The sequence below is a fragment of the Lepisosteus platostomus genome, chromosome 11 (genome assembly GCF_059453375.1).
Source record: "Lepisosteus platostomus isolate fLepPlt1 chromosome 11, fLepPlt1.hap1, whole genome shotgun sequence".
In the NCBI taxonomy this organism is placed as follows: Eukaryota; Metazoa; Chordata; class Actinopteri; order Semionotiformes; family Lepisosteidae; genus Lepisosteus; species Lepisosteus platostomus.
This window is the reverse complement of record NC_142621.1, coordinates 20,873,031-20,889,051: the sequence shown is the minus strand read 5'-3', so window position 1 is coordinate 20,889,051 and position 16,021 is coordinate 20,873,031. Positions and strand designations below refer to the sequence as shown.

The 16,021-nt window shown below is 39.9% G+C and overlaps 1 protein-coding gene across 1 annotated transcript in view; it reads left to right on the top strand.

Moving 5' to 3' along the window:
- slc30a7 (solute carrier family 30 member 7) overlaps positions 1-15,526 on the top strand; it is a 42,462-nt gene extending 26,936 nt beyond the window's left edge. Inside the window, exons 9-11 of the mRNA XM_088598850.1 lie at positions 11,449-11,539; positions 11,909-12,058; positions 13,009-15,526. Coding sequence (XP_088454976.1) covers positions 11,449-11,539; positions 11,909-12,058; positions 13,009-13,056 — 289 coding nt within the window. The 3' untranslated portion in view covers positions 13,057-15,526. The remainder of the gene's footprint in view (positions 1-11,448; positions 11,540-11,908; positions 12,059-13,008) is intronic.
- Positions 15,527-16,021: the final 495 nt, after the last annotated feature.

Below are 16,021 nucleotides of genomic sequence, written 5' to 3'. Positions count from 1 at the left end.
GGTAAATGTTTGTTGAGCAGAGCAGCGATTTATTTTTCTTTCTAAAATCATCCAGCAGAAAAAGTCCAATTAAGATAAGTCTTATTTTCAAGAGTGTCCAATATCCACAAACCGCATTCCGTTAAACTGGTTTCACATGTTACCAGTGGCAGAAACACCAGGCTTTTTAAGGCATTAAACAGTAAATTCTTATGGCAATGCGTTTCCTCCATATGTGAATTCCAGATTCGTCTGATTTGTTTTTCTGCAAACTGTATAATACAGAACCTTAATTTTTTTCATCCTTTGGAACATTTTATAGGTGTTTTATAGGTTTCTACTGGAAACCTAGTGCTTTCAGTTTATGGGAGGAATAATTAAGCATGCTCGATGATGCTTTTTTTCACTTTTTGTTAATAACAGGCTGTGAAGTTTGTCTCTGATTGCTGTGGTTTGGTTAGATGCAGTTTCAAGCGGAATTAAAGCGAGATTGCCTGTCTAGTAGAGTGCACATCTGTTTGAATTTTGTGCGGAGGACAAGTATGCTCCACTGTTCCCTATTTTCCAGCTACGAATGAATACTGCAAACCTGATATTACCAATGCCAGAATTTCTGAATTTTAGCCTCATCACAACATCTTGTAATGCAGGGGTGTCATATTTTCTATGGTAGAACAAACTGACTTTAAATGTACTTAAATAATACCACATATTTAGTGTTTTACATTTTGGGGTTTATTTATTTGGGGGTTTCTTTATAATAAAATGCAATGAACACTCATTGTATGTTTGGTAGATTTCAGTTGAGCACAACTACAGTTATGAGAAAAGGTTTGTGAAGCCTTTGGAATTATCTGGATTTCTGTATGAATGCTCCTAAAATGTGATCTGATCTTCATCTAAGTCATAATAATAAACACATTTATTTATTATATAAACTCAGTTAACAAACAACACAACATTTTACATTGTCATATCTTTATTGAACAAATGGTTTAGTGGCAAATTTAAAAGGATGTCTTATGACAACAATAACACCCTCAATGTGGAGCACTGTGTGTATCCATACTACTGCTTTTTCTAGTATAGTAGTGGAACAAAAAAGAATGATACACTGATCCACCGGCTTGGTGTGTGGTGTTTTCGTCTTCATCAGGAGACTTATCTTAACACATCAAGAAATGTTGTATTCCTGGTGACTTTTGAAATGTGCGATGTGCTCCTCCTTAAAGACAAAGTGATCAGTAAAGACCTCAGGTGATTGACAGATTGAGACTAGTATTTCCTATCAGGGTGTTAATTGAGTGAAAATGTGGTGCTTCTTAACATATTTCCAAATAATTGTAAAGGAAAATATATTTGAATGTAGTTAATAAAACAGTTAAACAGGTAATTCTCCTAACTGCTCTAGGTGATATAATAGTGTGTAGAATTGAGTGAGAGAGCTATTCGATGTAGGGGATTATGAATAGAATGCACAGTATTTCTTCAGTGGTCTGTTGATTTGTGTTGTTTATATGCTTTCGAAAAACGGGATAGATTTAATGCTGTAAAGTAAAATATTTGTTTTCCTTGTATGTGACTTGTTTGAATCAAGTCCCAGGTTAGATGAAGAGCAACGGGTAAATTTGCACACTTATTTATTACAAACATCTTATTTCAGAAGGGTAAAATCAGCCTTTTCCACAGCTCTTTACTTGATGATTGCAATGTTCAGCCTTTTCACAGCTCCCTGGCATGTTTTCTGGGCTGTGGGCAGAGTGTGGCACGAGGCAAGTGAACTTAAAGAAGCTGCTGACAGTTGTCTAGGCCTGAAGGCACACGACTGGCCTTACAATGAAGGGGGAGGAGGGAGGGTGTAATGTGGAGTCCCCGTCAGAGGTGTCTCTTCATAAATAGAAGATGGGCAGACAGCCTCTCATGTATTTACATGCTTACCAGTCCACTGATTCTCCTCAATTAGGTGAGGGAGTGAGAGACAATAGAATTACGTGGATGCTTGTTAGATGACTTTGGGATAGATCTGCAACACATCTGTCCCGGGGCATCCTTTAGCCTTTCCATTTGCTGGAGGAAATGTTGAAAACAATGGTTGATGTCACACTCCCGATGGGGAAGCATGCTGGGCTTTCCTGTTTTTATTGTGTGGAAAGCGAGGAGCATCAGGCGCGAAACAGCACATGAGACTGAATGTTCCTGCTCCTCAGCCGTTTCTCTTTTTTCAATGCAGCTGATCTGCAGCTGGTAACCACTGTAGCTTGTTGTGGTGTTATTTTTGAATGAGGGGCAGTGGTGTGTGGTTTCTATCACTTTTTGAAAGTGCAGATTACACTAAATATTAAAGGCAAGAATTCTGATGCCAGACCAGCTTCCGAAAAGAAAAACAGATTAATAAATTGTCAATTGATAAGGATTTTCTCGGTTTCTATGAGCACGCAGTCCTCCTTCATGGGCTGATCATAATGTTATACAGCTTTACCATCGTGGTCCGTGTTGTTACCACATCCAAGCAGGCTGTTGCGCCTCCCTGGCTTAAGGATGCTGAGGAGGGAAGGTATTTCTTGTGTTTCCTTCGGGAAGGTGTTACTTTGAGCTGTGACAGTCTTCATATTTGCGACTTGGGAGTATCGGGGTTCATTAGCAATGCAGCCACCAAAGAGCCAGCCACAAAGACAAGGTAGTTCAGTGATTGAGAACTGGATGTTATGTAATTGTTTAGCGTGAGAGAGGGTTTGTAAGCAGGGCAGTCTTTGTCTTGCTGCTTATTAAAATAGAGCAAGGTTGGTGCTTACCACCAACTCTTAATTTGTGATGAAATAGCTGCTGGGGCTCAAGAATCGATGTCACTGGAGAGAATGTTTTTCGACCGCGTAACTCATTGCGACAACAAAAACACAACCTCACCATTGTTATTTGATACAACCACATATTCTACACCATAATGTGCAAATAATATCCTTATGTATAAAAATTAATTAAGCACAACCAGAAAGGACAAAACAACTAAACAGAAATTGACTACATTCTCATAGCAATCTCTGTTTTAAAAAGAGCAGTCTGGCATGCACCTCTGAAGCTTTTGAACTACATTCATCATAGTAAAATATAATATATTCAAATAATAGAATTTACCTTAATTGTGCTCTGATTTATAGATGCCATACTGAATATAGTTTGTCTGGTAACACTTTATGTGAATTAGGCTAAAATATACTGTAATAATGCCTTTGTAAACACTACAGAATTCAACAACAAGCATGACTTTAAAGACTTATGTGCAAAGGACATTACAGGCATGCAGTTTTTTGTAATGTTTCAAAATGAGATATGCTTTCAGTTGATGGCTAAGGGCAGAACTCTAGCCCTGCTATCTGTTTTCTTTCATACTTGGTAAACATGTTAAACTAACTTAAATACATCACTTATATAGCCAAACCACTGAACCCTTATGGAAGAACATGAATACATAGAAGTAATTGGCCTTAAATGCTAATAATATGTAACATGTTTGTATAACTTCAGTATAGCTCTCTTTCTAGACTTCATCAGCAGCAGATATGGTCTGGTTCACCATCCCCAATTAGACTTTAAATGAGCAAATAATAACAGAATGCTTTTTCTGAATGTCTGAATCAGAACAGCAACAGGTGGGTCAGCTCCTGGAAACCAATTAATGGTGCACAAGGTTCGTGATGCCACATTACCCCATTACTTAGGTAGATGCATTGGAACTTCTCAGACTTTTCTGCATGAGCATCTGCATGAAGCCCTACATTATGTTCAAAGCCAAACTTTAAGATTGGGTTGTGATTGGATGTGGCGCTGGTCATCAAGAAGAGTGATTAGGAGATGCAGCAAGAGAGCCAATAAACATGGTTCAGTGATGTGCAATTTTAAAATGTTTTTGTAAATTGATTATCTTTACATGTTTCTTTCTTCATGTTTGGGAATTGTATTATCTATTTGTAATGTATTTACTTTGGTCTTTTCACTGTGGTTAATGACCTTTTCCTCTCGTGAAGACTTTTTTTTCCTGTGACCAGCTTTTCCCCAGCTAATCTCTGAACAAAAGGCGCATGGCCTGTCTAACCACATAAGTTTCAACATATTCTTATACACAAGGTCGCGCACCTGCAGCGGCGTGTCTGGCTTCAGCCGCCCCCGCCCTCTTGACCACGCACAGAACAGCCCGCTGTGGAGTGAGTGTGAACACAGCATGGCTGAAGCGTGAAGTTAACATCGAAAGAAAGCAGCCTCTCCTCTAATGCACATCATGTATGGATATGTTCCGAGTATCAAAGGCAGTTCATCAACTTAGGCCTGTTTGTTTTTAGAAAAAAATATATGGATTTTGGATAATGATCTTTTGATATACATGTTTTGGCATCAGTTTGTTTAATTGGCCATTCATGATTGATCATGAATTTTAGTCACATAAGTGATGTTTAACTGTTGAACAAGGCCAGAGAGAAAGTTGATTGGATGCAGGTGATGAGGTGATTTAACCTATTGAAAATCAAGAAATAAAAACTCAGAAAAAGAATAATATGCTCTGCTAATCACGAGAAACTTGGTGCCATTGTTTGGGGGGTGGACTTAGTCAACCACACAGTGGTATTCCTCATTTTTGGTTGTACTGAACATTTACAGTAATTATTTTGTTGATTAGAATGTATTCCATATGCTCCATATTTGTGAGTTAACTTTTGTTATTGGAGGTTATTAAATGGTGTTCCAGAAGTCTGTGGTTTAGGTAATATTTGGGCTGTGTCTTCTGTCGTTACAAAGCAGTGTTATTTATAGACCAAGGAAGTGTGTGTGGTTTGAAGGGCCTGTCTTGCAAGACGATGCACAAGCTCTTTGTTTCCTTTTTTTTTATTTGTGTTTTTTATTGCGCAGTCACAATTTGCAGACCAAGCTCATCTGACTCGCCTGGGGGGGGGGTAAACATTATTTGTTTTTTTTTCAAATCAATTGTGATGATTCCTGAAAAAGCATTTGTGATTGTGAATTTTCATTATTGTATAGCATTGTTAGCTTACATGTGGAGTTGATTGGTGTTTGTAGTAAATGTGTAGTTGCGAATCTTCTAGAGCAGTTTGTATAAGATATGACCTAAGCCTCCTTCATGTGGGTAACGTTCAGGAAATATCAGTATTTCCAGGTTTCTACATTTTAACAGCCTCTGTTTTGAAACATCTGGATCTTTGTTATATTCAGTGAAATTTAAGCTAAAGCTGTCTGCTGAAGATGCAGAGACTAAAATGAAAAATACCTATACTGCTGGCTGTGACTGCAGGTCATGCCCGATGCCCCTAACTTCCTTCCACGTGCTGAGCTGTGAAGACCACAGAGCTAGAAGGCTAGTGCATTTCTTTGGGGAGATGGTGCTTAAAGGAGCTTCATTCTGGCCTCTTTCTGATGTGCATTTGCAAAATAACCAATAGCAGTATATCTTAGAGATGGAGAAATCTTTATGGTCACTCTTCGGATATTTTATCACTGGATTTTGAAGTATGTACCTTTATTCTAGATCTTTATTAGTATTACTGCTTCATAGTCATGTTAAAGAAAGGTTACAAATGAGAGGAGGCCATTTTGGCCATCGACATAAATTTAACATTTTTGACTTTTGGGGAGGGTTGTTACACATCAAAGGATAATAACAGAGGTAAACAATTAACTATCAAATACAGCTGCACAGTTAAGACTATTTACATTAGGAGGGTGACTTAGTGGTCACTCTGTGAGCCCACAGACCATCCCCCCGCTACAACTCCCAGCCTGCTCTGCAGTACGCCCGGCGAGGGTGCTACATTAATTTCTACTGGGTGGGCAACGATTGCATTTATATTTGTAGCACTTTTTTCTTTTGCGCTAGGTTATCGTGATTAGCCTAGCACTGGAGCGTTTTTTAATAGGTGGCACTGGAAGAGTGAGAGCTAAAGATAATGTGGAGAACCGCAGAGCAGAAAAAGAAAATGAGAAAATACGATGAAAAGTACGGATTTACACAGACAAGTATTGTTTGTGGCGAAGTGTTGACTAAGGAAAGCCTCAAGCTCTCCAAACTGCTATGCCACTTGCAGACTAAACAATCTACCCTCCAAAATGCCACTACTGTGAACTTCAGGCATCTTTCGTCATAGCTAACTGGATTGCCAAAACAGGGATGCCACACACATTAGGTGAGACTTTTTTCTTACCGTGTACTAAGGAAACGGTTTCAATCGTGTGGGAAAAGCGCTGCAGAGCAGCCAGCATTGATACCAGTGTCAAATGATACTGTGTCTAACTGCATTGGGCGTATGGCAACAGATGTGGAAGAGCAGGTGATCGCGGAGATAAAATCTGTGTGTATTTTTCTTTACAACTTGATGAGACCACTGATGTCTCCAGAGATGCACCAATGCTCGTTTACACCAGATTTGTTGAAGAGGGAGAAATTAATGAGGATTTTTTGTTCAGTTGGCTTCTTCCCGAGCGTGCCACTGGCGATCAACTTTTCGTTTTGCTGGACACATAAGTACATGAGTATGAAATTGACTGGAACAAGTGTGTCCGAATCTGCTCAAACGAGCTATGACTGGCAAACACAGAGGCTGGCTCTGTGGATATTTTTAAATGGCAACTCAAAAACATTTTTTAGTCTTGCTTTTACTTGATTTTTCTTATATAATTTCAGTGCTATTTGTATTGTTTGTGCATAGTTCTTTTAATTTGTTATTGTTGCTTAAGGTTCTTTTTATACTTTTTTGTAACAAGCACGTTGAGTTGCTAACAATTGTATGAAAGGTGCCATATAGATAAAAATTATTATTATTATTAAGTGAGCAGGCTTACAATTTATATACAATATGATGATTTTTAAATCTGTATGTGTGTGGAAGTGGGGTGGGGGGGGTTCGCGAAATATTTTTAATCTCAAAAAGGTTAAGAACCCCTGCTATAATCATCTAAAAACAGTTGTTTTGTGTCTGAGGGTTCAATGAAAAAAAAGCTTGCTGTTGTTTTTCTGTTTTGATACTTCCCTATTTTATTTTACATACCCCAGGAACATAGGCTAGAACTCAGCAATATCCTCCATGACTCTGCACTTTTTTCAGAGGATGTTCTGCTGCAAGGCTGAAGCAGTCTCGTCTGCTTCAGGGTCAAAAGGAGACATTTCAGAACAGATTACTGCTGAAATGGCTCTGTGAGGTTCAGCTAGTCTTCTGTATAACCTACTATACACAAAGGCATGGCTTACACAGAATTCGGGAGATGAGCCCCTGTGTCACTTGATTTACAGTATCTGATCTCGTTTCCTGAGTGTCATGATGGTGTCCTCTGGCTAGCGGTTTCCCTGGGAAATCGTCACATTCTCATGAGGACTCGTGGTATTCCAGGGTTTGCTGCTCTGACCGGATCACCTTTTTGTGATCGAGTTAAATAGCTTATTATTCAATCCCTGCTTTTCTATATAAAGCCAAGGTGTCACTTTGACTAGACATTTTTTCGCTTCATCCCAATTTTCACTATTGCTTCTGTCTCACTATCCTCTTTTTTTTCCTTTGCTGAACTACACAGTCTTACCTACGTTGACTTACCACAGTCAGCTTAGTCTGTACCTACGTTGCAGCCTCAAGACTGCCCTGAAACCCAATTGGTTCTGGTTTTTTTTTTCAGGAGACTTACTATTTGGTTTCTCTGTACCCGAGCCTCCCTTTATTTATTCTAAACCACGGGCTGTGCAGCCGATTTTTCCTCAAGGCCGCAATTCACTCTGCACAGAAGTTTCAGCTTTCACCAAGCTAGCCCTTGCTCTGCACAGCAGTTTCTACAGTCTTACCAGCGCTTCACTCTGCGCAGCAACCTTCAGCCAGCCTTCGTTCTGCACATCAGTCTCAACGGCCTTAAATCTGCCCTTTTAAGCTGTCCGGCTCCTTTCCCAGGAGGCTTGCAACTTGGTTTCTCCTGTACAGGAGATTCTCCGTTTCCAATTGGCGTATTGTGTTTGGCAGCAATCCCAACTTCCAGACTTTGCTGTGTGCAGCAGTCTCAGTTCTCGGCAACGCCCTGCACAGCAGCTTCAGCTCCTAGCATGTGCCCCGTATCATCTGATGCAGAAGTATAAGCTTCTAGCCAGCAATTTATTTCACGCTTTTCACTGGTCACCGCGTTGACCCGTGAGTTTGCCTGTTTGCACCCCTGGCAATCCTGGCTGCCCTTCTAAAGCCGTTTGGTTCCCTTTTCAGGATTCTCGATATTCGGGTTTTTCCGTACTTGTGACTCCCTTTCCCGACGTGCTGTGTGTAGCAGCCTTTTTTCACGAGGGATGCAGTTAACCCAGCTTTTCCTGGGATCGTTGTTCCTAACAATTATTGACTGGCCTGGGCTGATTAGCCCTTCCAGCCAGAAATCAATTATCTCATTCTCGCCTTCCACTTTTTACTGTCTCTTGTGCTTGGATTCTGACAAATCACCCACACAGCCGCGACATTACACTGAGAATACAGAGTTTGGGATGTCCATGAGACCCATTTAGAAAAATCTTTAAGTTTCTATTTAGGTCTAAGTAAGCCACTGTTTTGTGCTGAGTAATATTCTGTGCATGTGACTGTGCTGAGCCACTCTAGTTCATAGACAGAATGCTGAAACACTGTCCTAATGACTGTCACATCTTTCTGCTATCACAGCTGTATGACAAACTATTAGTGGATTGTTTTATTTGAACATTTAAAAGCATACTTGGAACTTTGCATACTTGGAAATGGTATATCAATATTTTAGGGACTTGTTTTCATTTTCTTCTCCATACTAGGCCTGAAGCAAAGCATTGGTAGGAATATTTTTTGCAGCTCAGCCCTATGCTGTTTATGAGGATCCAGAACTTTACAGTTAACTTTATGCTAACCCACAGTCATCTTATAATCATTGACAGGTGGAAGTTGGAATGTATCTACAGATAGTGCCTGACCCACACAGGTGGGGCTGTGTGTCATTAGTGGATAACAGGGTCCCCTGCTTTGTGTAAATATAATTGTAATACAAATTTTGATAGTTCGAGGTTAAAAGCACAATACAACTTGTTATTGCTATTATGCATTGATTTTAGAATAAAATAGTTGCCTCAATAAGGATTTGTTGCAAAATATAATACATAAAACTGAAAAACTTTCATTTTAAATTTTAAATCTGTTTTCTTTTCTGTCTTCTCAGCAAGACTTTCACTTTAGTTTTATTGTCAAATTATTAATGGGCATGTTGCTCCACTGCAATGATTAACACTGCATCTACTGTAAATGATAATGCAGAAAAGGGCTTTGCGACGCTTAATACTGCCCTCGTTAGTTGGGTGTAAGTGATTTAGGTAACTTAAGTGATTTAGGTGCTATTTTGATCTACGTTATTTAAAACCATTTCAGATATCATTTCAATTCATGAGTCTTCTCATGTTAACGGTTCGGTTTTATTTGAAGGTGCTGTAATTAGTGATGCCACCCACCCCCATTAGTAAACCTCAGATTTTTACTTATGTAAAATCTGTGTGCGGTCTCACAGCACTGGGTACATGAGTTCAATGCCAAACCTAGGGTGCTGTCTGTGTGGAGTTTTATGTTCTGCCCGTGTTTGCGTGTATTTCCTCCTACAATCCAAAGATATTCTGGTAGGTTACTTGCCTTCTGGGAAATTGGCCTTGATGTGCTTGTTTGTGTCTGCAAAGGGCTAGCTTCTTGGGTTTGCTTGCTGGGATAGGCTCTGACTCACCTATGACCCTATTATGGATAAAGTGGGTAAGAAAGTAGATGGACAGATAGATCTAAATCTGTGTGTTCCTTAGGGGTTACTCTTAGCATGTTGGAGTCACTGTCCTTGTATTTTCAAAACTGGTATGGTTAAAATACAAAATTAAGGTAGCCCACATGCAGCAAGAGTAAGATTTTGAATAAATTATGGATATGAATATTAAATAGGTCTTTGTCCAATGACAGTATACAGAGGTAGGACATGGGCTGTGGAGCTTTATATATTAAATGGTGAACTGCTGTTCATGGCTGCTAATTATACACAAATAATTAAGTCATAATAGTTCTCTCTCCAAGAACTTTGTGATTGGATAAAGTTCCAATTAATTTTCTTATCTTAAATCCCACCCTAACATGGAAGGATGTTCATTCTGAGAACTGCACCAGTTAGTATAGGTTCTCTTGATGGTTTCTCTCAAAGTAAAATGAGTTTTGAATTAACAAAATAGCAGTGGATGTCAGGGCTAGGTGCTTGTAAACATTAAATTAGGAAAACAGAAATTCCAAAGTTGGATGCCAGCACAGAACCCCTAATGGTTTCCAGATGGGTTGGTGGCCAGATCGCGGGTTTGGAGGATGACGCAGGACATCATTAGTGTCTCACAAAATAGCAGGGCTGCCTTTTCAAAAAACTGATTTCATTATGAGAAAGGGGGCTGAGCATGGCATGGCTCAGCAATGTGCATCAAGGCCTTAGTTCATCTGTGAGGTATGTTCTGCGCCTCAAGGGGAAGGCTCTAACCCCAGCGCAGCTCAGCAGTGGTTGCTGGGCTGTTTGAAGCCCTCTCCCTGTGCTGTTTCCTTGAGCAGGGCAGACGCACAGGGTGGAGCCTTACTCACAGGGTCTTGCACACTTGTGTCAGCAATATTGGTTTCTCTGAGCCTTGCTCTGAGAGTTTCCAGTTGCAAAAATGAGCCATTTTTTAAAAGATGGAATGTGTTTCAAGGACGTCTTACTGGACTGTTAAGACTTGGAGATGATCCGTCCGTTTCTTCTGTTAGAACACACAACCTTTCCAAAACGGCTAGAAATGTAAATTAACATTTCACTTTCCTCCGTTTTAAGTGTTATTTTTTTAATATGTGAGTACTTGGCTCATTCCATTAATATCCCATTTTGTTGAGTTAAAATAATTTATATAATTATTTTCACAAGTCTGAACTATTGAAATCATTTACGTGAATGTTTGTGATCAAAACATGGTCAGAGTGAACACTTTTATGGGTCAAAGAAGGGTCAATACTTGCATCCTTGGCAGCGATTTATGCCGTAAGTCTTTTTTTTATAGGAGTACAAAATTTTCAGCCCAGAATGGTTCAATTTTCATTTATTCCTCTTCGTAATCTTGCTCAAACTCTGTCAGGCTGGCTGTGCATCATTAATGGCTTCAACTTCCAGTTGTTGAGTATTCCGGTTGAGTGTTTTCTTCTTGTTTAGCCACTGCAATGTAACTCTGGCCTTGTGCTTGTGCTGGGTCAATGTCTTAATGAAAGGTGAATTTTCATCCCAAGTTTCAGACTGAAGCAGGTTTTCCTTAAGGATTTGCTCCATCCCAGAAACGTTGGCACTGAGAAGGATGACTCGGGTGTGAATAGGGCTGGTGTCCCAGCAGAGGAGGAGTGTGTTGCTGTGCAGGACCATGTCTGACCTTTTCCCCTCTGCCTTCTCCTTTCGCTCCAGTGTGGTGCCACTGCTGAAGGAATCTATTGGCATACTGATGCAGCGCACTCCTCCATCTCTCGATCACACGCTCCCGGAGTGCTACCAACGGGTGAGTACCAAGAGGCAGGCCTCTTGAATAGGAGTACCAGGCTAGGGGAACAGCGGGATCAGAACAGGATCAGGGTTCATCTACTTCCAAATTTACCCTTCTCACCCCGTGAGATCTCAGTGAGGGTAATGCTGTGCCAGATTAACCTGATTGTGCTGCACTGATTACATATTCCTTTATTAATGTGAGTAACTGGAGTTGCTATAAGGCCAGTTTTCTTTCATGTCTGTTAAGAATGCAGGAGTTCAATATTGCAAACAGTCTTTCAATAAAGGGGGTTCATTTTTTTCCCCCTTACATGATCAATTTCAAGTGATCAGATCTGTCTCATGTCTCTCCAGTGACAGATATTGTAATTTTGTGTTGCAGGTTCAGCATCTCCAGGGGGTTTACAATTTACAGGAGCCCCATTTCTGGACACTCTGCACAGATGTTTACATTGGTACTTTGAAGCTGCTGGTAGCCCCTGACGCTGATGCCCGCTGGATTCTCAGCCAGACGCATAACATCTTCACCCAGGTAGGTAGAATGCCTTCATTCCTGAAGAGTTTCCATCTGTGTAAATCTCCACTGTAGGAACCAGAGTTGTCCTCTCCAAATTTCTTGCATACATTTAAAGTTTTCTGATATGGGCTGGATTGTAGGTTAAGGGTGATGTCCGTTTGTATGAGGGCCTCAGTTATGTTGGTGGAAAATAAAATAATGTCCTTTTAACACTAATACTGCTCCCCATAGACTTTGCCATTGGTCACCAACCTTGGTCCTTCAGGTGTTACAGCCGTATTCAGCCAGAGGTTAAAGATCACATGCATCCTGACTTTAATCAGTTCAGTTAAGTAACTGTGAGCTAGAAATAAAATTAGAAAACCCTGCAGCATTTCAGTTCATTTCATCTTCCTTCCATGGAGCCCCATATGTCTGCTTTTCTATTAAGTATTCAGATATATCTGGTCCATACAGCTGTCCCCATTTACTTTCTGTCTTCAGCATGACTTTCTTCCTACCTGGGCACATTCTGTCCTGATTGGACACGCTGCAGTACTGATTATCATGTACCATATCTTCAAAAAAAAGGAAAATCAAAAGTAATATTACAGGTGTATTACTTACAGGTTGTTCATTAGTGTAAAGAAGTGCATGGATGGGCTGTGGAACAAGAGACAGACTGATTCACATTCCCTAGTCTGAGCAATCCCCACATCTCAGAACCGCTGAGAAGGGGAGAACATGCCATTTAGCCCCACACACCATTCCCCCCTGAAGGAGACCAGCTATAGGAATGACTTTGGGCTGTTGGTATTTCAGAACCTTGAGGAATATGGGTCACATACTGTTCTAACTGTTTGGAGAGGCCTGGTATTATTTGGTTGTAATATTCTGGCCATTGACTGTACCTTGACTCAACAACTTTCCATTGACAGGAAGGGACACACATTTGACTTCCTCATATGCCTATTTTGATTTTTCAGGCAGGTGTGAGGCAGCTTTATGTGCAGATCGACGTGGCCGCCATGTGACACCCCTGTGTGGGAGGGCCCTGGGACCAGAGGCTCCCTGGTACTGTAGGGATCTGTCGACTTGTCCTCATCTCTCTGGGTCAAGCTAAAGGGACCAAAACAGAGGCGGAACCACCAGGCTCTCGCCAGTCTTCATAAAAACTTGCCAGTGTGATTTCTTCAAGACAAGATGAACCTTGTAGTCTGTTCAGTCTCTGAACCCAGTATTTTTTTATTTTTTAAGGAAGGATTTTTTAAGTAATGAAAACTTTCAAATCTTACTTTGTAAGCGTGCTTGCCATGGATTCTGTAAAATCCAGGGTAGTTCAAATACGCTAATGTCTCTTTTTTTTCTTTATGTAAATGTCATCTCAGCAGCTGATAACATCATGTAGAAGGAAAAGAATCTAATTGGCTGATTTGCACTTTGCAGACTTTGCAGAGCCAGACCATATTTTTGGTTTCCAAAGTGCCTTTTTTTAATCATCATGGATAATAAGGACAATCCAGGGCCTTGTGTGGAAAAACCATGTGGACATCTGGAATAAATGGAGCTCAGCACTACCGCTGGTGCGGTGTGTGAACAGCCATTCTGATCCGAGTGCTGCCCACTCACAGCTGTCTTGCAGTCTGAACACTTGTCCTCATCAGCAGCTTTCTAAGCAATCTGTCAGTTCAGGAGAATTCCACTTGATCATTGAAACACATACATACCCCTAGACAGGCCAGCTTAGTTGAAATTTATTTCAACCCACTTAAAGGGTAAATGTGAAGAGAAGATGTACCACAAAAGAAGTGCTCACACGATTGTGGTCCTGCAGATTCTCCTCAGTTTTACTGTATCTGTTTGTTGCAGGCCAGGTATCTTTCTGCAATGTAACAAACAGTTTCCACAGCTGAGTACTGTGCTTTCTAATGAATTTATTAATTTTATTATCTTTTGAAGAGGTGTAAATGAAAGCAGGGGTTGGAGATTAGGAAGCATACCCATGTGTGACCCATTGCAGGTATAGTCATTAAATGAAATCAGTGGCCATTTTTGTTGATTTAAGGTCTTTAATTTCATTTCAGGCCTTTTAATTTTTCATAAGTTTTTGTCAGGTTAATTCAATCTTGTTTATGTCCTCTGATCATTCAAAACAAGCCCTTTTGTTTTGTGTTGAAAGTGCCAGTAAAAGTATTAAAAAACATTGAATATCTTCTGAATTTCACTGTCCATTCTGAAGGAGCAGACAAACCAAGATGCTCGTCCTTTAGAAAGTCAAACAGGATGAATCAGGGCACTTAATAGTTCTCTATTTAGCAATCACTGATTGCAAAGTTGAAGTGTTAAAGTAGGCTATTATCTGCCCCTAAAGCTCATGAGAAATCTCACAGAAGGAATGAATAAACATCTTCTCCAGTATAAGTGTGCAATGACAAGTACCATAATTGAAATGCATTAAAGTGCAGTGAAATAAATAGAGATTTATAGACTTTCAGGTCAAATAGCATGGCTACTGTGTGAATGCCCTGTGCTGGACAATTTAGATACTCGCTGAAGAACACTGAACAGAATGAGGGCACCGTGTGTACATACTGTGTGGGGTAAAAAGTTCCCCCTGACATCATAACTCCAGACCTTCACTGTTACCCCACAACTTAAACAATGTTGATTATCCAGATAACATTTGTTAAATCCAAATCTGTTTTAGGTCTGTTTTTTTCAATAGAATATACAGATAGGATATGCACTCAAAAGTACTGTAATAACAAGCATGTGTTTATGATTGAGAAGAACACTGTTGAGAATCTTCAAACGATCCCAGCACACATCTTGTCAGGTGTTTTTCTCCACCAGGTCATTTTTGTTTTCTGTAGCACAGCCAGATACACCTCAAGCATTGCTATTCTCATGTCTTCATGGACAGTGTCACATCTTTTAGAGATTCATTTCTAAGGTGAGAGTCAGCGCCATATTACCCCAAGATTTTTGAGTTAAGATCATATAAGGAGGTTATCTTCATCTGTAGATTGGAAGGGCTCCTTCATAATGGACTAAACATTGCATGTTCTTCAAATTTTCCCTTCTAGAGTGTTGTAGACTATTACTTGTAAGCTGCTGGTTATAATGGTCACAGTCCTGAGTAAGCAGTAAATATGGACTTTTTTAATGATGTACCGTTCCTGGAGGTGGAAGAAGTTCTTGACTGATTCTGATCTCAAGAAACAGTGGCGCTCACTTTTTGGTCTGCATTTTGCACAGTATACTGAGCAGTGTCTATTCACAGACTTTTTGTGTGGATTAGCTTTGATCTGTAACTGTATTATTCTGCGTGTGTGAAATGTGACATCTGTGCACATTTCACCCAAGCATACAGTCCGTGATTAACAGTAAGTGGACAGGTAAATCTGCTTGTCACCAGGCCAGCAGTGAACCTGAACATTTCACGGCTAGTCTGGCTCTTTGTGGAAATTATCGATCATACAAATAAAACCAATTCCAAATATACTCTGAATTTGTTTTAAACTCATTTTTTAATGTTTGCTGGGAAGTGTTAATTAAAAATATTTATATGCTTGATTAACTTTAAAGAGAAATTCACACAGGGCAAAGTTATGTGTAATAGAAAAAGTCATACTAGATTTCCTTTCTCAGTCCAGCTGTTTGGTCCAATACCCTGATTTAAATTCTACCCACCCACACTTCATTTGCTTTTTGACAGGCTCACTCTCTGCCAAGTGTCTCATCCAGTTTTGTATAGAAACATCACCTGACATCCGTTTCACAAATTGAAAATTAATCATATATGCAATCTTTTTATAAAAATGCTTGGGTTAAAGGTTTTTGTACATATACAGCCACCTATATGAAAGTGAAATGTTTATATTGTAAACAGATTAAGTGTTAGCAAACGCAGTAACTGGGAAGTTCATTTTTCCTGAGGCCATGAGTATGCCTTCACATTTGCATGCTCCTTTATAAAAAATAAATAAAAAGGGGTTT